The following is a 25,249-nucleotide window of genomic DNA, read 5'->3' on the forward strand; positions in this document are numbered from 1 at the left end:
CCAATCTAACCAGCCTATCACCACCATCCTGCTGCAGCCATCATACACAGTACCTAATCCCTTAATCTAACCACCACTCTGCTCTTACCATCACCCCTCCCACCTTCAGCACCACCCTAAATATGGACACCATCCTTACAAGCACCACCAACTTTGCAATACCATCACCCAAACCTTTCTATCACACTGCCACAACCACCACCACCCTCCCATAATCACCATCCTTAACCACCACCTCTTTGAACTAACTACCACCACCACAACTACCACCCTCAACACCACCACGCTGGAATCACCATGACCCCCCCACCCACACCCTCACTGTTACCACCCTAAACACCACCATGTCCTAACCACAACGACCACTAATACCCTCACTGATATCCCCCTAACCACCACCAAACCAAAAGCACCCTAACCACCACCGTCCAAACCAACACCCTACCATAACCACGATTTTAACCACCACCACTCTATGCTGACCACCCCAATAACCACCACCACCTGACTTTAACCAAACACACCTTAACCACCACTTTCACAAGAAAGAGCGTTACCAAAGGTAAGTAACTTGTTTTTCTGATCAATACTTTTTATTGCAGATTCCCCAACTTGCAAATAAATACCAACACAATATATCTTCTGGTGGTGTGTCTGTGGAGTGACTCAGACCAAAAAGTTCTGGAGGGTCCAATGGGCAAAGTGGACCATCCCTCACACCTGGCTGTCAAAGTAGTACTGCTTTGTGAATATATGGATTGATGTCAATATCATGGCCAGACAGATGTCCAGGAAAGGCGCTCTGCATGCCAATAAAGGGGTAGCAGCTTTTGACTCTCGTGGAATGAGTCCTCAGAGCCTCTATGGCTACCTCTTACCCAATACATAGCATAAATTAATCAAGAGGACTCTTCACCTCTGTGAGGATTTAGGTGAACCATATAATATGACTGGGAGGCCTTATCCTGCAGTACACTCGCAAATACTGCCTTGGGTCCAGTCAGGTATGTTTACTTAACCTTAAGCTCAACCTTGGGATGCTGTGGCTGCGAGCAGTGAGGCTTAGCAATGGAACAATGTGTAAAACATTTTTAGAGACTTTAGGCATCAAAATCTACCAGGAGGCTCAGGGGGGAAACAGATTTTAGAAGGAATACATAACTTTTATATCGACCACAAACAAGCATTGGCCAACAAAAAGTTTGGAAACATTTGAAAAGTTTGTAAAAGTTACTTTGGCAACTCCAGCCAGTTGGGCGACAAGTCCCGCAGGCGAGAGCTATAGGGGGCCAGAAAGGATACTTTGGACAGTTAACTGGCCACCAGAGAGTTTTTAAGGCACGATCTACACTTAACAGGATGACCACCATAGATATCAATGGAGTGGTCCTGATGCTGAAGGAGGCAGGCAGAAAGATGTTCAAAGAATGCTCCAGTTGTGATCTATGCCTTGTGATTCCTTGGTCCATGGGTGAAGTGAGGTGAACTTGGCCACAGAGGTCACAATCCCTCAAAGTCCTTGGCGTTGCAGTAGCCAGCCGGCCGATGCTGGGCTACTGGTCAGTGTGTACTGTGGCTGGAACAAAATTCGTTGGTGGGGGATAGTGTCCCTTCTGTAGGACAAGTACGGTGCTGGATAGCAATTGTGAGTTCAGCAGACACAGGTGAAGGTTTTGGCTTCCTAGGATTTGCATTCTTGGGTGCCTGGCAACTGATAACACCAAAACGTCTGAGGTGGCTACCGACTTTGAGACTTCGGTAACTTCAGCTCATGTCACTGAAACTGGTTCCCAAAGATCATCCGACTGATCCTTGGAGTCACTGCTGTTGCTGGATGTCGGGAATCAATGTTTTCACAAGACCACATAATCTGAGGGTCAGGGTGCCAGGGGTGCCATATTTATACCAGGAGAGTGCCCTGAGGGGACCACACAGTCACTAACCAATGGGCTAGTGGGAACCCTCCTACCTAGTGATGAAGTTACTGTGATGTATGGGGCCTGGCTATTCCAGAATGCCACATTTTTGCCCCTTTCAAGATGGCACAACCCTTCATGGGTTATCGAGAGCTTGATAGAAAACCCCAGATATGTGGCTACCTGAGGGCTAAAAGCACATGGTAAAACCGGTTTGAGGGCGTTTGCTCTCTCTGGCCCCATCTGCATGCTGTCTACAGGAACAAAAGGCATCCTCCTCAGGGGTGTTGAGCCGGGTGGCCCATCAAAGGTAGCCTCCCCTTTGAAGCTCACCTCTTGGCTCACTCCCCTAGTGGCCATCTTGGCAGAGGAGGTGACACCTTGCTGCTGCAGCACTGCCTTTGATCTTGAGCCTGGGAGTTCTCCACACGTCTCCCCAGGAGGTCAAAAAGCTATCTGTGTGTATGTGTGTGTGTGTGTGGGTGTGTGTGTGTGTGTGTGTGTGTGTTTGTGTCTTCGTGGGGCTACTGGACGAGCAGAGCACAGACTGGCAACTTTCTAAAAATTGCCTACCTTTAATTGTGACATTAACTTCGACCTGGCCATTAGGTCACATTTAATGCCATGGTTAATTTGATACCTTACATGACCCATTTTGGTAGCCCCAGTGAAACGTTAGCTGGGTTGGGATGTCACCTGATATCTCTGTGTTAATTAATGGGGCTACCAACTTTACCCATAGCAAAATGACAATTTGGAAGTGTTGATGTTAAGACAAATCGAAAAGCATATGTCTTACTTAGCAAAATACAGCTCCCTGCCATACATCTCCGTAGGCCTTTCTTTGGGTAGACTTATGTATAATGTTAAGGGATAGGGTGACCTTGCCATTGGTTTGAATGGCAAAGTCGAACTGCCAGTGAAAACACTGTTTACCAGTGTGCAGTGGCAGGCTGAGAGAATTTTTTAACCTTGTCCCACGAAGGGTGGCATAAACAGTGCTGCAGCCCTGAGTGGACACTCTGTCTTACATGCCCTGGGTACCATATACAAGGGACTTATAAGTAAGTCAGGCCTTGCCAATTGGGTGTATCCAATTCGATGTACTTTGGGGTGAAAACACTGGCACTGAGGTCTGGTTAGCAGGCCTCAGTGCACTCTGAGTCAAAAAGCCAGCAGCTAATATGCCAAATGGGGGAAAAAAAGTGCGGGAGAAACCTGCAAAAATGCCTGTTTCCTTACAACCTCAATATGTTTTTTTCTGCACAGCCTTACCTTTCTTTTCCCCACAGAATGCCACAAAGAGCAGATTGTCCAACTCTCCTTATTATGACCAATGTAAAATCTCAAGTCTATTTTGGGGCCCGACTATGGAGTTTCTCCTTCCATTTCAAAGGGTGAGGTGGAGCATAGATTTGTGATGGATTGTTGAACATGAGAAGGAGTCACAATCTTTTGCAGAAAGGCTGCTATGGTCTGCAACACCTGTTTGGCAGGAATAAAAAGTGGTGCATAGAGGTCGGATGGACAGAGCTTGTAGTTTACTCATGTGAAGGGCTGAAGTTACCACAATGAGAAAGACCTTTTTAGGAGTGAGGAGATGCAAAGGACAACTCTGCACTGGCTCAAATGGGGTTACACATAAAGTACGTGAAAACCAAATGAAGGTCCCACTGAGGCATCAAAAAAGGTTTCATGGGTTTGGGTGGGAACATGGGAACTAAACCTTTAAAAAAACACTTCAGCAGAGGATTTAAACAAGTTGGTCCGGTAAATACAAAAAGACCAAAAGGGCTGCCAAAAAACCTTTAACAGTGCCCAGGTTAAGCACAGGTTAAGCACTTGTTTGGCAAACAACTGCACAAAAAGCAAAACATCTGACAACTTTGCTTGCAATGGGTTGCAGGGACGTCTGGCTGCTAGAATGAGCCAAGACTTCAGGAGGGAGGAAAGAAAGAAGTCAATTGCTGTAGCTCAATCTCCATACATGGAGGTGCAGATCTGGGTTAAAAACTGTGGTACTGGGTCCAACCCTAGCAGTACAGCCGTATTGTTTGCTTTTTTTAAAACCCGTTTTTGTTTGACTTTTTACTATGGGTGAGCTTCACTACCAGTGGCCCACCCATGGTAATCACACAGTAAATGGACTGCACATGTTTACCACCCGTGTCTGCCTTTTAAAATAAAGCTGCTCCAACACAGCAAGGGACACTTGGCTGTTTATATGTGAACATGTGTGTGCACACAGGTGCAGGTTGCGCAGGGGATACTACTGGCATGCACAACACGGTAACAGTGCATATGTAGCTTGGTGCAATGGGGACTCTGCAAGTATAGGGGTTCAGCTGGGACAGGCCATGAGGGTAGCGTACCCTATTAGGGAAAGTCAGTGTACTTTACTGTTTTAACTTTAGTGACACTCCATTATGTACATAGGGAGGGAACTGCCTTAAAGTGTAGTTTCCTTCCTCCTTGGCCCAGAGAGGCCATTAACAACTTGAATGAGAGTGTAACCTGTGCAAGAAAACAACATTTGCCACTGTACATCTTGGGGGTTATTTAGAGTGTTCATATTTTCCTTGCTCAGCTCGGGATCAGAGCCCACGCCTGTTGCCACCCTGCTGTGTCCAGCGATTACAATTTCTGTAGCAGCAGGAACAAAGGCTGCCCCTACACAGAAGGAGCAATTCACACTACTTCTCCTAGCTCCTGAGGAGGAAAAGGGGTGAGGTGGAACACTCTGTATCAATCACCCAGCTGTCACACTGCATCAGGGATGAGCCTGCACAAGCCTCCTGAACAACAGAGAGTGACCAGGCAACTGGAGTCAAACCACCAGGGGGCCATCTTTGAAATTCTAGGGTGCAGATCCCTGGTAGTGATGTCAGCGAGGGGTGGAGCTGCGACCCCAGGACCTGATGTGACCAGTGACTCCCAGAGGACGCCATTTTGGACTGTCCCAACATGCTGTGCAGGAGAGCTGGGACAGGGTGGAGAGGTGATGTGGCACCCCAGGATTGGTTAGGGGTGTCTGTCTGGAATCTTCCTCTCCCCTTCATAAGCTGTTGCACAAAGTAAAGGCTCTGTCTTAGCTGCAAACTTTCTACATACTTTGCTGCTGGATCCTGGGAGTGCCATGGAGAACTGCAAGGAGGAACACCCTGACCCCCTACTCAGGGCCGAGGAGTCTGTCCAGTTGACCCCCATAACCAGTGAATCTCCCCAAGGGCCAGTGAAGCTGTCCCCCCTTATTTCCCCTGAGGGCCAGTTAAGGGAAGCCCTGGTCTTTTCTGCACCCACCAACAAAGCCACAAAGGAGAAATGGCACAGGGAGACAGGAGGACCAAATTGTGGAAGACTGCACCGCTCTGGATTTGAGGAGGTTATTGCAACTGCCCCTGGTGGGAAGAATTTGCCACCAGGAGTGAAATGGTTCAGGACCGTCCAAATCGGCCCAACGGGGCCCAAATTATGTCATTTTAAAGTTTGGCGACCTTTCACCTTGTCTGCCACTGAGCACGTGGGGTTCTGCTGTTGGTGCAGTAAATTACTCAGGGTGGGCCAGGACTCGGGGGATGGCGGAAGGAAGCTCAATCTATTTGGTTGGGGGAGATGGCATGCCTGGGGCACCCTCCCCATGTTCCCATCTCACCCGGGACCCCATTCCCTGAGCAGATTCTCATGGCAGGGGCCAGGACCCCATCCCAGACCCCTGTGGAAGGAGACAGGAGGAGCCCAGGACCCTATCACTGAGCCCTGTGTCCTGGGAGGCAGCCCCAACATTACCAGTCTGCCCGCTCGAGGGGGCAATCACCCAGAAGGCCTGTTGGCTCCTGCAGCAGCATGTAGATGTGCTGCCAGCCTAGGAAGCCAGCGAGGGCAGCCAGGGGTGGGCTCCCTATACTGCCCTCCAACATCAGCAATCACTGGGTTGCTTGTGTGGGACCGGGCACCCCCACCAGAAGAAAAATGTGGTGTGAGGCCGCCTTCTAAGTCAAGTACAACCAAGGAAAACCTCAGCATGACTCTCCCTGGCACAGCTGGAGAGCTGCTACTAAAAAATTCACTGAACTTGTGGAAACTCGCCTCATAATGCCTTGCAGGGCCTACTGTTCAAAACACATTTCTGCCTATCTCTTCGAGTGGGGTGGTCCTAGGACTATGGGACCATCACCAAATTACTCAGGACCACAAGCTCTTTCTCTTTGGATCATCTTCTGGGTCTGCACCCTAGGTTGGGGGAGGGGATCCCAAAACCATCACTTTTCTCACTTTTCAAGGCATTTCTAATCCCTCTCATGGCTGGAGCTTTTGCTTTACAGTTGAGTAGTTTGTCTTCTGTAGGCCTTGGGTATGTTAACATTCTGGAAGGCCTGAAAATGTGGAATGCACTATGCCCTCCAACGGCCTGAAAATGCGTAATTAACTATGCTGTCTAGGGGCTGATTATATGGTTACACTGTAATGCCTTATAAAGTGATTACATTGTTATATTTCATGCGGTTATGCTCTATAGGGGCAGAATGTATGTTTACACTGCAATGTTTTTTTGCAGATTGTTTTCATGTGGTTACACCCTCTAGGGGCTGGTTATATGGCTACATTGCAATGTTTTTTCAAAATGCTATTTTTATTGTGGTGCCCTCTAGATCATGTTCATACCATTACAGTCTAAAGCCAAGTGTATGATAGAATGCGCAAACACAACGTTTATTTCTTATACATGTTTTTATTGGGTTTACATGATGATTCCATATGTTTTATTGATCCATCATTATTACAATTATGACAATGACTCATGCCAAAGTAATATCCTTATTACACTATGACTGTTTGAACACTCTTGATATGTTTGGGTGACCCCTCTAGGGGGCCAACAGTGGTTGCGCAATGTTTGTTATGGCATGTTCCATCTGCCAATTTATATTTATAAATTACTGCGTAGTATTTAGTAGTGTGTGTGTAATAAATGTAAGTCTTCTTTTTCTAATGAAAAAGTACTGCATGAAGAAATTTTGAAAAGACACAGCAGCTCCATAGGTCACACCCTTCGCAAGCCGGCATCAAACATCTTCAGGCAAGCCTTCACCTGCAACCCTCAAGAAAAAAGGAAAAGAAGTAGGCCAAGATACCCCAGGAGTAGAGGCATCGAGGCTGACTGCAAGGAGATGGGTTACACCTGGAGTCAGATTGTTATCCACCACAGCAGATCTTTTGCAGTCTCCTGCAAAATCAGGACGAGGTTGGAGAGATTCCCTGATGCTATACCCACTGGGACTTCAGGTCCCACTGCAGAGCATGTATGCGCTATTGGGCATGCTTCACCAGTGGGATGCAAGAGGCCATCAGACCCAGCAGTCTATGAATCAGTCTCACAGAAACCCAGGACAGAGGGTGTAACATTGGGATCATAGCCCTAACATCCTGGACTAGCTGCTCTGGAGAGCAGGTGTGGAACGACAGTGTCCATAATAGCTCAGATGAAAGGGAGCATCTGAATAGGAGTCAGGTGCGATGTCGGCATACTGATAGTGAACCCAAGTGAATGCATGAGGTTCGCTGTAGTCTGGAGGTAAGTGACAACTGCCTGGGGTGAGCCCACCTTTAGCAGTCAATCACTGACATAGGGAAAGCTTGAGACCCCTAATTTGTAACATCCACTTGCTGGAACTGATTTCAGTCCACTGGGACAAGTACTGCCTGATCCAGTCACCAACAGGATGTTCGTGCTGGGTGGAGGGGCTCACTAAAGCAGCCTGGAGGCTGTGGGACCCGGAGCGGGAGGTGACGGGATGCACACTAGGACTTGCTCCTACGACCTCTGTAGGATCTGCAACCCCAGCCATGAAAAGACACCAGCCATTGCAGACACCTATAGCAGCCTAGCTGCAACCACAGAAAAGATGAAAGGACTGTTGTTGTGGAGGGAAAGTCAGAAAGAGGTACAGGGATCAGTCTTTCACAAAACCACTCCAGTGCAGTGTCAGCTTTGTCTCTAATTAGGCAGAAGCCATCAAACGGCATGGGTTGGACATCCCCTGTGAATCCGGTGGACGGGAACCAGACATGGAAACAAAGTGACACTGAAGAGGCCATGGCCCTGCCTAGGTAGTTTGTGGTGTCCAGTCCACATTTGATAGCAAACTTAGCTGTGTCCTGACCTTTAACCAATGTTTGTTAAGGATGGCTAAGCCCTCTTTAGGGAGCATGAGCAGCAGCTGTGCACTGAGTTCCACACAGCATGGGGATATCGGCCGAAGAGGCACGCAGTGTTCACTGACCACAAGGACAAGATAGTGGAAGGGGAGATTCTCTTCCCAAAAGTGTCCAGAGTCTTGGAGTCCCTATCTGGTGGGGTGGAAGGAAATAGGTTTGTTTTGACCTTAGCTGTTGAGGACCTGTATTACCAGGCTCACAGGGAAGGGATGCTGGTAGAGGAAGGCTGGTTCTCCTGAGGCGTCACAATGGAGAAGAGCAATTGTGCTGGGCACAGAAGACCCTTTGCAAGGTTTAGCTCAGGCCCCTAGAAGAACGTCTGCTCTCCTTCAATAAGATCCTCACAGTGTCTCAGCAGAGCTCACCTCTGGGTGAAGCACTATGTTGAGACGCGGGTCTTGACCTCAATGGCTGGTTGTCAAGAACCTCCATTGATGTTAAGTTGGAGTGGGGGAGTGGGTGGGCATGTTAGAGTCTTGAAAGGTATTCAGGCCACTGGAGACAGCAGCTCCTCATACTAGTTATCTTCTTGTTCGGAGTCCTCCTTAAATCGTTCATAGCCCCTCTTCTTCATCCTCCCCTTCAGGTGGGAAGGGACTCTCTAAGGTTGGAAAGTCCAAAGGTGGATACAGCATGGACGGCGCCAGAGACACAGATGAGCAGTATTGGAGAAGGGGGTGCCACCTCATAGTCAGAAATAGGCTTGTCACTCAGGCATACTGCGCTGGGAGGACCGGGCTGGAGAGGGTGGAGGCACCAGTGTTGGCGTCGGACCAGAACCGGGGACAGTCAGAGGACCTGGATGGCATTGGGGGTAGACCCACAAGCAGCAAACCAGCAGGGGCATTTGTCTGGTCCTTGCCACCAGAAGGAACTTCAGAGTGCGTGGGTGGCCCCAAAGTGGCATGCATGGCATCCTAAAATAATTGGAATTGGGCAGAGGTCACTCTGGCTCCAGGGAACTCTGGGAAGTGCAGGACCAGCCGCCAGCTGTGCAGAAAGAGTGAAAGAGCAGGGCCTCGAAGCACATTGTATGGATGGGAAAGCCTTAGAATGCTTTGACTTCTTGGACTTACAAGAATACGAAGATGGTGTTTTGGAATGGGAAGACAACTGTCTGTGGGCACAACTCCGTAAACCACCTGAGATCGTCTGAGGAGACGGACCAGGAATGATACAGAGCCTTCTTCTGTTGTGTTGCCAGGAGCTTCATCCCTCACTCACAGATCACCTTGGGGTGCATCGACTTGCAATCGCATGGGCCTGGGGGCCGTAGCCCAACATCGGGCACCAGAGACAGACCAATTAGGGATCAGACACACATATCGGTCTGACACATTCCCAACAAAGTTTGTAAGGGGCATATCCCTAGCATACTGGAGGCATACTGGAAGCAAACTGTTAAAAAAATGTCGACAAAAAGTGGGAAAAAAAGGTCAAAAGGTGACCGAGGTAGATCTCCGGATCCACGTTGTTTTCTGCTGGAAGAGAGGAACTGATGCCATCACTTCCAACGTGGAGCCGATCAAAGCCACCTAAACACGTGTAGAGCTACTGTTCAAGATTTTCCTGACTCAGTCTGATGCCTGGGGAATATTCGAAGGTGATCTGCAGTTAGATGTTCTACTAGGAAAGGCTGACAAAGAAATACTGTCTCATGCCCCTTCCTTGTTGACTCCATACATCAACCTAAAAAACAACAGGCATATTTCTGTACATTGTAACAAGCATTGGCAAAGTCAAAAGATCTTGTCTATGCAACACAGAGAAGGGGGTTCAGCAACATGGAGTAGGGCTGGAAAGAAGCATCACAGACAAGGGGAGTGGGAGGTGAAGAAGAAATAGTACCTCAATTACAGTGCAAGCAGCGGACGGACACTAATTAAGATGAAGCAATCAGTGCTTGGTCAATGCTCCAGAGAAAGTAAATGAAGTCATGCCTGGAACATGCTGACCAGTTAGGAGGCAGCAAAGAACAGTGACACTTAAGCCTACTAATGGTAAGCAATCGGCGTGCTCCAAGCCATTTACTGTTCCCAATCCACCTCAAAGAAACTGTACATGCAATGCCGCCAGGATAGACCTGAAAAGGACACGTTCACTTGTCTCTCTATAATATTGGTTTGTCTCCATCTACAGATCCATCTATTTTTTGATCATCTATCTAATCTATCTGTCTGATCGCTCTCTCTCTGTCTCTCCACATACATCATTCTGCAGTCTGCTTGGAACACTTTTTACATACTAGTTGCTATAGGTGTTTAGTAAGATGAGTTACTCTGTAGCCTGTAACATCATTAATAAATATGCAGAAGCTTAATATACTGATGAATAATTATAACGCCTTACTGTAAAGCATCTTTCAGGCTATTCTGCAGAAACATTACACAAGACAAACTTGCCTGATCTGCCAGGAGTACTTCTTTCAAAACTATGCTCAAACCGAATCAGATGAGTTGTTTAGTGGTCTTTCTGTAATGGATCAGTAAAAATTCTACAGATGGATATGGAACTAGAAAGGTCTGACTGAAATACGTATGTATAAATTTAAGTGACACATATGTATCTGACATGTAACTTAAAAACGCAGCTACAAAGCACTGGAGAGCTGTGCACCATGGTCATTAGGTCATGCTTACAAGCCAGCACATGTGCTGTGCGTTACAAGACATACTATGGGATTACCAAGAACACATACAGGAGCTTGGAGCCCGCTCATTGTTTACCATTGGTTGGTTTTCCTTTCACTCATTCGTTTGCTTCTTATTTGTATCAGAGCTAGTCATTCTTCTGATTGGCTGACGTCTGTTCTTCCGCTGCTTGCTTTTCAAGCACTACTATTTACTTTTTGGTGAAGCACTCCATGCAAATGCATATTTTTTCCAGCTATCTCCCTTGTGAACTTCTCTCCCCGTGCACTCTGTGTTGGTCTCTACCATCCATGTGCTTCTCCCCCCTTCATGTTGTGCATGCCCTTGTGTATTCCACTGATGCTTTCTCGCCTGTATGTCTCTCACCCACTCGCTCTGATACGCCCTCACCCGTTGATTCCCATTACAACTCCCACCCTCTCAGTTGCTTTCCTCTGCCCGCATCTTCCCCTCTCACTTGTTACCTCTCCGAACCCCTCCCCTTTGTATCCTCACCTGTGTGTTTCCCCCCTCGACACGCCACATAGTCTCTCACCAATTGTTTTTCCTCCCCTCACCCATGCTTTTTATGTTGCTTCAAAGCACGTTGGTGCTTCTCCCACTGACTGAAAAGCACTGGCAAAGCCAAAAGATCCCACAGGCAAGAACTATGTGCTTCTCTTGTAGTAGAATTATGGTCCTCAGCAGTGGTTTTTAAATATATTTTATTGTGCTGACTCATTGTCCCTATAGTTATCGTGTATTGTTCACATTCATGAAAACAGTTGGTCCATATATGTACGTGCACATTTATTGTAATACTGTATCACTTTTAAAGACTAAAGAGATTAAATAAATAAAACACTCCTTTATGCATCGCTTTATCTGACAAACTTGCATATCAATATTCTAAACAAATCTACATTATTTGGAGACTCATGAAAATTAGAAAATGTCATCTATTTTGATGAACTTTGAATACCAATTCCACTATAAGAGTAGACTTGGCTGATCCCCAACTTTTACTCTAACCTAAAGTATGATTTTCTCTTCCAGTAATCGCTCCAATGCAAGGTTTGGTACTCTTGTGGCTTCAAGAATATCTTGCCATCTTGTTTTCATCTATCAGGGTGAACGCAAGGAAGGCATCTACTCTAGTAACACAAACAGTCTAATCCAAAAAACCCTTATTAAGGTTGGCTGTAGGACTTGTAAAATTGTCATGTTTTTTGGAAGAAGCAAGGGTAGGTTCTGTCTCAGGAGTTTAGGTCTATACTATGTTTACTTCTGGGGTTTAGAAAATAATGATTGATTTTATCAAGCACTAAATCCCTTTCACATGAGAACTCTTATCTATACGAGAAAGAATGATGTGTGCGGATTTATTAATATATAATTAGGAATCTACTGCCTCATATCTTCCTGGTCTGTGGCCCAGAAGGGGACTTTTAGAATCATTAAGCTTTCAGGTATTGATATAGTATAGCATCACAGTACCAAAGAGACCAACAACTATTAGACTCTGCATTGTCCATCTTCAGTGAAAGGTTGATAATGGCATCATGCAGCTATAGAGCTTAAAATGAGTTCCAAAAAAAGCACACCGTTTGCCTCTCCATGTTGTGTTTTTTCTTTAATGAGGTATGGGAGACAAATCCATTACGTGGATTTAAGGTCATTACATCTCACTAATGGTGGATACTGAAAGCACGACATTGTGAGCTAACTCTCTTGGCACCGCAGTCACAGTGTAAGAAGAACCATGGATTTGTTAGTTCATCTCCTACACTAAAAAACAATATTTGGAGCAGAGAACTCATCCAGCGTCTAATACATCTCGCAAACCTTTCACTTCAGACAACGTGTTGAACGCTGTGCAGAGCTGACTTTCAGGCAGCAATAAGTGCCTCAAGTTTCTTAGAAGACATCTTTTCCTAGTGGCTTCAGAGACCAGCACTAACCCATTCAACACATTTGGTAAATGATCCATCAGACTTCCAAATTAAATCAAATTTGTTAGATTTATAAGGGACCAAGGTGCCTAGAATTTCTCATTTTCTGGAGTAAAAGCTGAAGAAGCTCTATGACAAAGCTCCCTAATGAATGCAAACGAGACTGCATTTATCCGAAATCACAATGAACAAGAAAGAATATGAATATATGCTATAACTAAAAAAACTAAACTGAAAGTACATTTGTAAAGCATGTTTTACAAGCAAACACACAAATGTGATCAATAGCCACAGCAACTAGATTTACAGGTAGCTGAAAAGTAATCGTACCTATTTTTACATGTTTGTTACCAGAATACACAAGCCATTCGTAAACCTCATCACTGATGCATAGGGTGTCATGTTTGATACAAAGGTCAGCAATAACCTGCAGTTCATTTTTTTCAAACACCTGAAAAACAAATAATTGGGGAAACCATTTTTATCAATGCAGCAAAACAGAGCTTTTGAATATTTATAGAAAGTCATAAAAAAGTCTTACCTTGCCTATAGGATTATTTGGTGTATTCAGTATGATAGCTTTGGTCCTAGAATTAAATTTGCCAGCTAGTTCTATAGGGTCTAATTTCCAGTCCGCACTAGACAGTGAACCACTTTCATCCTTTTGTTTCTGTAGAAAGGAAACCATTCATTATTGTGGTTCAAGAACAATGATAACACCTTACCAATTACACATCTGGGCAAATTTATAGGCGTAGTACCAACTTGCCACAATGCAGACGTCATCACGCAAAACAGAATATTATTTTGGTATTTTTGAGACCCAAATTAAAAAGGCGTGTTGTGCTGTTCTTGGTATTATTTTTCAGTGCCATCTTGATTATCTTAATTTAAGTTGGTATTTCTGTTTATAACCATAAATACTGGTAAGCCCTCCCTCAGGATATAGCAGTTTTCACTGTACACAGATAACACAGATAAATACATATTTCTGTGCAATCACAAATGGATGCATATTTTTCCTCCAAAACAGGGCGCCAGATGCATATAATTACACATTGCCTGGAAAAAAATAGACTAATGTCAACCAAAACGCATTACGTGGAAGAGGGAACATGTTTTTTTAATTCTATCAGAGGGGCTCAAAATAATGCTCCTTTGTTGTACAAGGCAGCAGCAAGAATGAGTAGGCTTACATTCTGATGCGTAAGAAACTCATGCATACATTTTGCTCTTTTTGTTTTATTTTCCTATCCCCACAGGATGTATAAGCATGTTTTCACAATTGCTCTAATTAGATCTATTACATGGGTGGGAATCTGGAAAGAGTTAAAACCAAGTGTGATCTACTGGCAAAGTATTCTGTCACTGACTGGTAACTATTCTTACAAATCTTGCCCCGCAAGCCAGTATCCATAGCAGGACACATGCCAAACACCCCATGCATTAGTTACCCACTATAAAACGGATTTACAGGTACCTACACACAGGATGAGATGGTACCAAGTGTGTAGAAGAGTGGTCAAAGCATGACCTAAAACTTTCAATACCTCGAAAGAGGGTAATACAAAAATCTAAAGCCAGTAAATGGACGAATGTCAAGTGTAGGATCTTCAGACAGCCCTGGCTTCTGTTTTTGAGCACATGTTTACGAGAGAGAGAGAATAAAATGTGGCAAAGTCTGTGCTTTGCAAAGACTACAGGAAACCACTGAACACATTGCGAAAGAAAAGAATATTCTAGACCCTTCAATATTCATGTTTTAAATAAAATCGGCATGTTTTACGTAACTGAAAATAAAAACAACCTACTCTTTGGTCTGTGAAAACGCTGTTCTATGCACTTTTAGAGGGGAATAGGTTTCATTATCACCGGTAAACACTCATTCTCATAATGTAGGAAGCCAATTGAAAAGCCGCCATAAAAAAAAATGAAGAGAGAAAGAAAACCCGAATATGAGTATCATTTGACCAGCAGTGATATAATGAGACGGTCGAGTGCTTGGGAGTGCTGCTGTAGAACCAGAATGACAGGATCCATGGCAGGATATTAGGATAGCTACCGTGGTAATTAGTTCTATTCGGAATAACTATATCTACTTATCTTATGTGCATCTCCCAGGCATCTGCCATGGACCTGGCCATGCTTCATCCCTGGTCTAAAGTAACACCATGACCTGCCGTCTCCAGATCAACATCTGGGAGAGAAGCAACTACTACGGTGCCTCAGCTTTCATTCCCAGGAAACTGATGAAGTCACGACATGTGGCAACTTCATCTCCAAAACATACAAACAATAAGATGAATTGTTGCTGCGGGAAGGAATGCACTGAAGGTGTGCTTCTCTGTTTGAAGGTTAATGGTATAGTTTTATCTGCCATCAATCAAGAACAGCAAATAATTCTGCCAGGTATATTGATGGAATAGAGGTTTATGGCAACAGAACCATTAGACTCTCAGCCTTCCCAGGCAATCCGTTTCATCCATCATAGATTGATACACTGGTTTAAGCTCCATGATGATTATCTAGTAGATAAAGGCTTCTCATTTATCATGTCTGGCATTACAAGACGTAGTGCTGATATGATTTACAGAAAGGTAATAGATGATTGGCATAAAAAAACAACATGCGTTATTTATATTTTGGATAACGAAAATGTTACCCTGTAAGTATCTGTTTGTGGCATGTAGTGCTATAGATTGACATGCTGAGCATGCCCCTGCCATCTAGTGTTGGGCCCAGGTGAGTTCAAGTTGTTTTCCTTTGAAAAATGTCTTTGTGCATGGTTATTGACTACATTTGTTAAACTATTTTTCCGCACAGTGGGTGAGGATTTGCTGTGAAGAGAATCGATATACAAAAGAGATGTTGATGCATAAGAGAGAAAAGAGAAATTAAGAGACACTGTAACAGCCACAGGCATCCGGAGAGGAGGGTGGGCACATATGAATCTACAAGACTACACGCCATAAACAGATGTGTACAGGTTAAGTAATATTTTCCATTCAAAGCACGTGTGGCTGTAGATACACATGCTGTGCGTAGACTGTGAAGCAGTCCTCCCAAAAAGCGCTGGCTAGACTATGGGTGTTGCAGTAGATTGAAAGAGTGTACGAAGAACTGCCTGGTCAACATTAGCTTGTTGGTGGGCTAGGACATGCACACACGTTTTGTGTGGGCCAGGTAGCTGCTTTGCATATATCAGCTATAAGAATGTTCCCCTGGAAGGCCATAGAAACTCCTTTCTTCTGAGCAGAGTGTGCTCTAGGAGGAGTGGGCAGTGCCCTCTAGGCTTTAGCATAGCATGTCTGGATGCCCTTAACTATCCATCTGACTTGAACCTAGCCTCACCTTTGTGGGGTTTGGAAAAAGCAACCAAAGTTTTTGTGTCTTTCTAAATGGTCTGGTTTTATCAAAGTATGAAGAGCTGGTTCCGCTAATGAATCAGATTGTGGGGAAAAACAGGAAGGTCAATGGACTGATTATGGTGGAAGAAAGACACTACCTACAGGGGAATTTGGGGTTGGTGCAGAGGACACCCCTATCCCTATGTACTTGGAAGAAAGGTTGTTCCAGGGTTAATGCCTGAGGCTCACTGAGTGAGGTGATAGTAACTTGAAAAGCGATCTTTCAAGAGAGGTACTGAAATTTGCTGGTCCATGAGCCATGTGAGTACCATGTTGAGATTCCATGAGACTGCTGGTGGGATTCAGGGAGGAATGACTTATGAGACCATCAACGAAAGCCTTAATGACCGGTATCCTGAAGAGAGAGATGTGTTGTCTATTCAGAAAGTAGGCAGCGACGGCAGCTGGATGTAATCCTATGGAGGTAAGAATATCCCAGAAACCTGCAAGTGATGTAAGGAACAGATAATGTCTTTATGAAGAGAAGTGGAGAAATATGGCTTGTCTGCTTTCGGAATGGTCACTTTTCTTAAGAACACAAATTGAAAATGGAACAGAAAAATAGAATTCTGGCAGCCAAAGTCTCTCTTATTGTATGTTCAGTTCACTGAATTGTTGAAACTATGAGGAGCGCATTAACTCAGGTCTGAGCTGCTTCTTTCTTTTCTTAGAGTCTCTGGATGGTCGCCGCCAGCACCCTCTGGAAAACCGGAAAAAAATATGATTAAATATGAGTAATGGCTTCTTATCTTTTATCCTAAGCAGTCTGAAACGAGAACCCATGAGAAAATGAGGGAAAGGGATTCCCAGCTAAGAGGGGGATCAAGGTATGGTGCCGGTTTAGTGGATTAGCTCTCCTTCTTTTAATCCCCAAGAGATAGCCAGCCAGGTAAGGGTGTTAATCTCCCCCAACCCCTTTATTCAGGCTACTAGTACCGCAATAGCAGAAAGAAAACTTTTATATCCAGAATTAAGTGAACAAAATAAAACTTATAACATCAAAAATAAATAATAATATGCCGAAAAGCATTGAAGGCCTTCCTACCTTATCTGATAGACAATAGGACAGCCATGTACTACCTTAATAAACGAGGGGGAACATGCTCTCCACAGCTGTCCTGGCTATCCTAGGCCATTAGGCGTTGGGCTCTACCCCAGCCAATGTATTTGTTAGTGGAGTACCTTCCTGCAACAGGTTGTTGGTGTTCTACCACTGCAAAGAGCGAAGACTGCAGCAGCCGATCAACAGTAGATTGTCCCAATGACCCTGTGCCTGAGACCATTGTTGCACTAATTATTCTTGCAACGAATGCCTGTAAAGCCTGGTATGAGGTACTATGGCAATGCAGGAGGCCAAAATGTCTAGGAGGTGCATGACTGTTTGGACAGTGACGTGATGATTTGGTTGAAACAAGGAAAGCAGTGCCTGAAAGCACTGGATCCTTGCAGGATGTGGATAGGCTATGCTTACTCCAGAGTTGAGAATAGCCCCTAGGTTGGCTGGATTTGTAGGGGTTGGAGGTGATGGCGGGGGCATGCTCTATAGCCCCTTTGAGGAGAAGGGATTTTACCTCCTTCATGAGCAGCCTTTGATGTTGTGAGAGTCTGTGCTTGCGAGATGGTTAGAGGCGTGGAAGTTAGTTTCAGACAATAACCATGTTGGATAATGTCCAACACCCACTGGTCTGAAACAGTGGTTTGTCATGTGTGAAAGAAGCCTTGTAGGTGTTACTGACAGATGCTGTGTGGTTGGGGGGAGGCAAATTGGCATTTGGTGCCAAGTGCTCCTTTTGGGAAGCTACTTTTTCCTCTGCCTCTGGAATTGTTGTCCCAAGGGGACCCTTTAAAATAACCCTGGGAGAGGACTGCTGGCCTTGGGCACAATGATATGACTTAGAGTTTTCGGAAGAGGTGGTCTGTGAGCCTCCACGGTAAGGGGTGCGTCAAAAGGAGCTATAGGGAACAGGTGTTTGCAGTGCCCCATCGCTTTGGATGTCTCAATATCCTTTCTGTTTTTTTCTAAAGCTAGGTCCACTTGTGAACCAAAGAGGTGCTCATTGTCAAAGGGACTGTTCAACAGGTTTTTCTGAACTTTCAGCTTAATGCAAAACGAACAGATGATGGGCGGATTGCAGCACAAGTCAAACATTAGCCCCCAGTCACATATCTCAGTTTAGTCCTTAATTATTTTTCCCACCATGCTATTCCAGTTTGGACCCAGCCATAAGCAAATCAGTCCTGACCCTGCTTCCCATGCGAACAGTCCAGTCCAAACTGCCAGGCCAGGTCCTCCCTTGACCAGAAAGAAGTATCCTTCGACAGGTTTCAGGGTATCACCCCTCTTCAGCCAGGATAGCTTGAATCTGGCCAGAGATACAGAGACATGCATGCCAGTGTAGCAGGACACTTAAGTTTACCTCTCTGTCAGAGGTGTTGGCTGCATCTAGGGCACAGTGAATAGAAGAGCTGGAAATCAGCTTGCCTCAGAAACTGTCTCCTAAACTCATTTTCAATGGTCTTCAGGGAGGTATCGGAGGAGCTCCTCCATTTTGTCCCAGTGGGCACGATCATATCTTGAAAGAAAGCTAACAGAATTAGCAATGCACCAGTGGTTGGCCTATTGCGAGGCCACCCGTTTCCCTGCTGCATCTGTGGCTTTGTTTTCTTATCTGGTGGTGGAGCATCTCCGCTGGCCTGGTAGTTGGCTCACTTACGGGCAGGAGATATTACTGTGAGTCGGTGGGAGCTGGCAATGAATATAGATGGGGTCAGAAGGGGAGGCTTTATATTTTGTATCCAACCTATGTGTTATAACTCTAGCCCAGACATGCTCTTAAAAATGTCAGGGGTGTGACGTACATGACATTCAGCATGGAGAGGTAGAGTGAAGTGTTGTGTGGAGGAGAGGGTTTCGAAGAGGAAGTCTTCTTACAAGGGCTCAGTGTGGAGTTCACCTTATGAATGGATGCGTCCCTACCAATGAGTTAATGAAAGGATGTGGAATCATCTGGAGGGGAGAGGTGTGCAGGGTAAAGGTCTGTGGTCCCTAGTGGGTCTACATCACAGGAGCCCCCTGGGTCACCATGGAGGGGAGTGTCAAATATGTCATAATCCCTGCCGCCCCACACACTCACCTGTGTCAGAGTATGGAGACTCCTGAGATGTGATGTCAAGTTGGTCCCCAGGAAAAGCAGGTGGGGAGGGCTAAGGCTGAGGAAAAGGTCAGGTGATTAGGGTGCATGGTGTAAAGGACTGTTAGTCTTATCCACCTTTTTGAGTTATTTTGCTGGAATTGTATTTTCCAAGACCTCGTCAAAGGACAGCTGATGTTTCGAGGGGGAGCAGAAGAGCTCAAATGACAGGCAAGAATGCAGCCCATGTGGGGTGGAAAACCAGGTGTTTCTGGCTTGAGTCAAGCTGCTCCTGCATTTCGTGGAGTATTGTTTCGACTACACTGGTACTGGACTTGCTGGTCAATGCCAAAGTATTAGACTCTGAGGGTGCATTCAGTTTCAGCACCAAGATTCCAGTTGGCCTAGAGGTGGATGTTGTAGGTGCCGAGGGACAACTCGGTGCTGGTGTTGTGGTGGCTGGCACCAAAGCACTCAGGCTTGAGGCTTCTTCAACACCAAGCCAGAGTTTGGTGGTGTGTCTGAAGTGGTCGGTCTGTGCCGATCATGGCCTGAAGACAGTGGCGGCCCGAAACCCTGTCTTTGGTGTTACAGAGTGGCTGAGTGCCCTTTGGCTGAAGGCTGATAAGTAGGAGTGCTGTGTAGAGGGGGAGGAGGTGGCTTCCTCATAAACTGCTGAGCTGGTGGAAGGTCCTTGATCTCCAGGTTGGAGACATAACTTTCTCCAGTGGAGAAGGGTTCTTAATCTGCAGCCAACAATTGTGGGAGTTGTTTACCATCTATGTCCTTAGGATCGAAGAGGTTGGGGGGTTGCCTCCACTCCTACGTGACATTTCAGGACTGTTGCATTCATCGAGTCAAGGTGTCTTTTTGGAGCGGAAGGAGCAGCAAGCTTCACAGGCAGCTTCGTTGTGTTCTGGCAACCAGAAAAGATTGCAGACCTGATCTGTCCGAGGAGATTGCATCTGGAATCGAGCACAATATTGAAATGGCGTATATCCCATTAATGTTGAGGCATGGTGAAGGGACGTGACATACAGATGTAGTTAGGCCCCAATGGGTGAAGCTCAAAAGATCCCACGGTCGACCTGAACCCCACTTGAGGGAAGTAATCAGACGTCAGCCTGTGATGGAAAGTAAGGGATATGAGAGCGAAGTACAATACCGATGGAGGGAAAGAATCATGTGAACCAAAAAGAGCGCAGGGGCGGGGCTGACCTGGAGCACACAAGCGCACGTCCGAACAAGAGGGCAGAAAGAAAAGAAACTAACCGTGAAGACAATGACATGCACATTATTGCCAAGAGGAGGAGACACAGGGAGGAGTCATAGTACCTTCTGATTAGAAAGACGTCTTCGAAGAAAAACAACTTACATATGGGCCCAACAATAGATGGCAGCAGTATGCACAACATTTGTATCTACAGCCACACATGCATCGAAAAATTCTGCACGTAATTTTCAAAGCAAAAAACAAAAAGAAAAGGCATGCTTACACATCGCAAGGGGATATAAACCGGCGTAGCTCCCGCCATCTTGACCATAGGCACATAGCAGTCATAAAAGGGTTCTATAATAATCACCTACAATACAAGAACATTAAAAAATGATTGAAACATTATGTTTCCATATACATTTTTGTTTTCCAATCACTCTCTTCAGCCTAATACTCCAGTATTGATTTCTTAGATACTGCTGCTCAGTAATCCTTAAGTCATAGGGTTTTAAAACATCATTCATAAACCATACGCACATTATGCCATGCAATTGTCGTTAATTAGGAGAAAAAACAGTGATGTGAAAGTTGGAAATCAGGTGGAGAAGTCTAGCAGTAGGAGGAGCAAATAAATAAATAGTGACACTTACAATAAAATACATACTCCAACACCAAGTTCAAATTATATCTCTTGAACATGCAAGACCTGGAGAGATTCTAGATTAAACTAAAGATGTGCAGGCTATTTAATGTTCATGGCTGATACATAATTTTCTAAGCACATTATCTATATTATTATATGAAACACAAACACCAACCAAATATTAAGAGAATTTCAAAAAGCCATATCAGGGTCCTGCAAAACAAATTGTTTGATTTCATGTTACATGACGTGAAGCACTAGGATAGTGGTTCTTAACCTGGAGCCAGGAGATCTGGAGGGACTCGGGGTGTGCGCAAAGTTGTCAGAAAAATAAATATTATTAGCAGACTGATAAACTATGTGCGGATGAAAAAAAAACAATGTAAATCAGAATATTTTTGGAAGCACGAAGTGATGTGCTTTAATCTAGCATACTGCTTCCTTTTTTAGAAATAAAACCAAACTTGGAAAAGCTTCAGACTTCCCATTAAACTTCGATTTTTGCATTTTTGTTGGTTTGTAAATTAAAATGTTTCATATTATGTGCATTTTTGATGTGCCCTCATTTCTGTTTTTTTCCTGTTTTTCTGTGGATTCTTTTGAGGTTTAAATGGTGAAACTGTTTACTCCAGGGTTTGCGCTCTCCCTGTAGAGGTTCAATGGGGTTTCAGAGAACCCAAAAGGTTAAGAACCACTGCACTAGGCAGTTCTAAGGACACTCATCATAGTTAGGAAAGCTTTACACAGTGCAATATGCAGTACAGAAACAGCTAAATATGTGCCCAATGAAAGTATTACTTTGCTAGATTCTCATAAAGCACTATAACTAACTAGGAATATCTCATCACTTCACAGCATGAAAAACAAATTACTTACTTTGGATATGGGGGAAAAAAGTGGGCCCAGGGCAGTCTTTATCGCTGGTGGCGTCGTGCACGACAGTCTTTTTTAGCGCCACGATCCCGTGAACACCTCCTCGGATTCCCTGACTACCACCTGGCAAACGTGCCTCTTATCCCTCCCTAGCCTCCCTTTTACATACACTCATTTGTTTTAAAAGAGGTTGTAAAGGCTGGCTCTACTATTCCACTCAGCTATCCACATAAAATATAGTTCTGTTTTTAGCAGCAGGGATATTAACCCTCTACATTACTTTATGGTGAGTCAAAGCTGCAACTAGACAGAACTCACATCTCTCTCCCTAGCAGGAGGTATCTTGACATTTTAATTGCTTCCTGAAGTCTGGACACAAAAAACATTTGAGGAGGTGCTTTTAAATCGCAAGTTTCTAAGTTATTGCTTAACACAGCGGCCCTCTGAGGTCAGCGCCCTCCAATCCAGGTCAGGCCCCGGTGCGGCCGCACCACTCAAATGCCGGCCCTGCGTAGGCCCCTGAGGTGAAGGAGGGTTACCAGTTTGGTAACACTGTTTCTAAGGGATACTCCAACCGCAGATTCCTCACCTTTTGCATATTCCCAAAGGAGTCAAATTGTATCCAGAAACTTTAAGGCAGCACTCCTGCATGCCAGTAGGTGGTGTCATACTTGTCTGCATCCATGCTGTTCCGGTTCAGAAGTAACACTGGAGCCACAAATAAGTACCACCCATGTGCACTGACGTCATTCGCTTTTTTAGGCTGCCTGTGCCCTCAGATGCAGAGCCTGTCGTCAAACTGACATGACCAGTGTTCAGACCCCTAGACTGGGACCATTTTAGACTAAAAAAATATTCTTGTTCACAGAACAGAGAGGTGAGAGAGTCAGTGAAGAGGCTGTGGCTAGACCGACTATCCACCAGAAATAGAGATATCAGAGGTAAGTAACTTGTTCTTGTGATGGATATGTCTAATCGCAGATTTCTCACCTTGTAAATAAATACGATAACACTACCTCCTCAGGTAGTAGGTCTATAAACTGACTCAATATAAAGTCCTGCAGTCCTGCAGGACCAAGTCAGCAAAATGTTTTTCTTGACAGACGTAACTGTCAAAGCAGTAGTGCTTCATGAACTTGTGTACTGTCACCTTCATAGCCACCTGAAAAATGTCCAGGAAAGGTACTCTGTGTGCTAGCACAGTGATAGCAGCTCTAGCCTTGACGGAATGACTCAGTAAGCCCTCTTGAGGCTGCTTTTTGCCAGTGATTAGCAGATTTTTATGCAGAGAAAAATTAATTTGGAGATGGTCTGCTTTTGCAATGCCTTGCCCTTCTTTGTCCGGGAGAACCCCATAAAGAGGTAGGATCCTGATGTTCTTTGGTGCAATCAGTATAAAAACATAGTGCCCTTTTGTGAAGTGAAACAATGAAGTCTCTTTTCCTCCCTAGACGGGTAAGGTAGGATAAAGAATGCCAGAAAGGTGACAGCCTCCGCACCATGAAATGGAGTGACATCTTTCAGCAGAAAGAAAGCTCAAGTCTTCAACACCATGTTCTGTGGAAACATTTTACAGTGAGGTGGGTTGACAGAATGAGATTACAGTTCACTGACATCGCCATAACAATGTCAAGAGTACTAATGGACAACTGTGCAGTGACGCAAAATGGGTGCACATGAAAAATGGTGAGAAATGAGTTTAAGTCCCACTGAGGGGAAACACCCGGAAGAACGAGTCCGGAACCATGAGGTTGTGAAAAACGAAAGCGAAACAACGCTTTCATTTTTCCACTACTTCCTGGTTTTGGTACTTTAACCATGCATGTCTGAACAACGTACGTGCGTGGTTAAGGTACAAAAGGGAGTCTGAGTGGATGCGGTGAAGGAGGAGGTAAGTTGGGCTGGGAATGGGGCTGTTTTTGGGGGGAGCCTGGTGGTGATTAGGGTTAAGGGGGGGCAGGGTTTAGGTTTTAGGGGCAGGGGTGGGGACTCAGGTTATTTTTAGTTTTTGGGGTGGGGTGATTAGGGTTTGGGGGGAGGGCGGGGTCAGGGTTTAGGTTTAAGGGGTGGGGTGGAAGCATGCTGGGTCATACATGCTGATGGCTAATGCCTTTACCAGGAATGCGTTTACAACGGTAAATTGTTGTAAACGCATTCGTGGTAAAGGCATTAGTGGTTAGAACGAGGTCGTTGTTCCGACCTCGTTGTTGAGCATGGGTGGTTTAGGCACCTGTGGTTCCGAGATATAACCCCCACTGAGGCATCACAAAGGGTGTTGGCTAAAACAAATGTTGCAAACCTTTCAAATACCTCATCACAACTGGTGACCTAAATGAAGAAAGCTGATCCAAGAAATCAAAACGAATTGCTGAAAGTGAAGATAAATAGCCTTTAACAGAGCCCAGGGCAAGTCCTTGCTCGCCACTGGCAAAACAAACACCAAAACTTCTGACAACTTCGCTTGTAGTGGGTCATTTTGTCAGATGCCACACCAAAACACAAATATATCACGAGTGGTATACACCGATTTTGTGGTGGCGAAAAATCGAGACAGGGCTCTGGGGAAGATGCCCTGTGTCACCTCTTGGTTCAACTACCATTTGTGATCTGTTAAGAATTGGTGGCTGAGATCGTCTGACTTGGTATTTAAAGATCCCACCACATGGTTCACAACCAGAGAAATTCCCTGGCAGTCTAGCCACTTCCAGAGGCACAGAGCCACATGACACTAGACCTTCAGCACCAAGCAAATCACCATCAACTCCAACAAACAGAATTGGAGTTGAGCCACAACCAGAGACCTCTGAGCTCCACCTCTCCCAGATGGCCTCCTCAACCCAGAAGTGATGTATCCGTCACCACTGTCAAATCTTGGTGGAGAGGGAGAGAGGTCTGGCACTGCCCAACCATGGACCAGTAGCGACTACTGCAGATCTTTTACAATACCTTCCAAAATCTTAATAACGTTTAACAGATTCACCTGATGCTGTGCCCACTGGGACCTGATGTCCCACTGCAGAGCCCACATGTGCCATTTGGTGTGTTTGATCAGCAGGATGCAGGAGGCTAACAGTCCCAGCAGCCATAGAACCACCAGCACCTTGGTCTAGGATAGAGGCAAAATCATCAGGATCATAGCCCAAATATCCTGGCCTCTCCACTCCTGGGGAAAGGCACAAAACTGTGATGTATCTAGAATAGCTCTAATGAAGGGGAGCATCTGCTAAGTCAGGTGTGACTTTGGCACGTTGCTAATGAACCCAAA

At 45.2% G+C, this 25,249-nt stretch overlaps 1 protein-coding gene across 11 annotated transcripts in view; it reads right to left on the reverse strand.

Annotated features, from left to right (window-relative positions):
• Positions 1–25,249, reverse strand: part of KYAT3 (kynurenine aminotransferase 3) — a 496,355-nt gene that overhangs the window by 271,850 nt on the left and 199,256 nt on the right. For all 11 annotated transcript variants that reach the window (XM_069232317.1, XM_069232320.1, XM_069232316.1 and 8 more), the window contains 3 exons: positions 20,749–20,835; positions 13,256–13,384; positions 13,045–13,165 (listed from right to left, as the gene is read on the reverse strand). In XM_069232317.1, the coding sequence (XP_069088418.1) occupies positions 13,045–13,165; positions 13,256–13,384; positions 20,749–20,835 (337 nt within the window). The remainder of the gene's footprint in view (positions 1–13,044; positions 13,166–13,255; positions 13,385–20,748; positions 20,836–25,249) is intronic.

This window comes from Pleurodeles waltl, chromosome 4_2 (assembly GCF_031143425.1).
Source record: "Pleurodeles waltl isolate 20211129_DDA chromosome 4_2, aPleWal1.hap1.20221129, whole genome shotgun sequence".
NCBI classification, from domain to species: Eukaryota; Metazoa; Chordata; class Amphibia; order Caudata; family Salamandridae; genus Pleurodeles; species Pleurodeles waltl.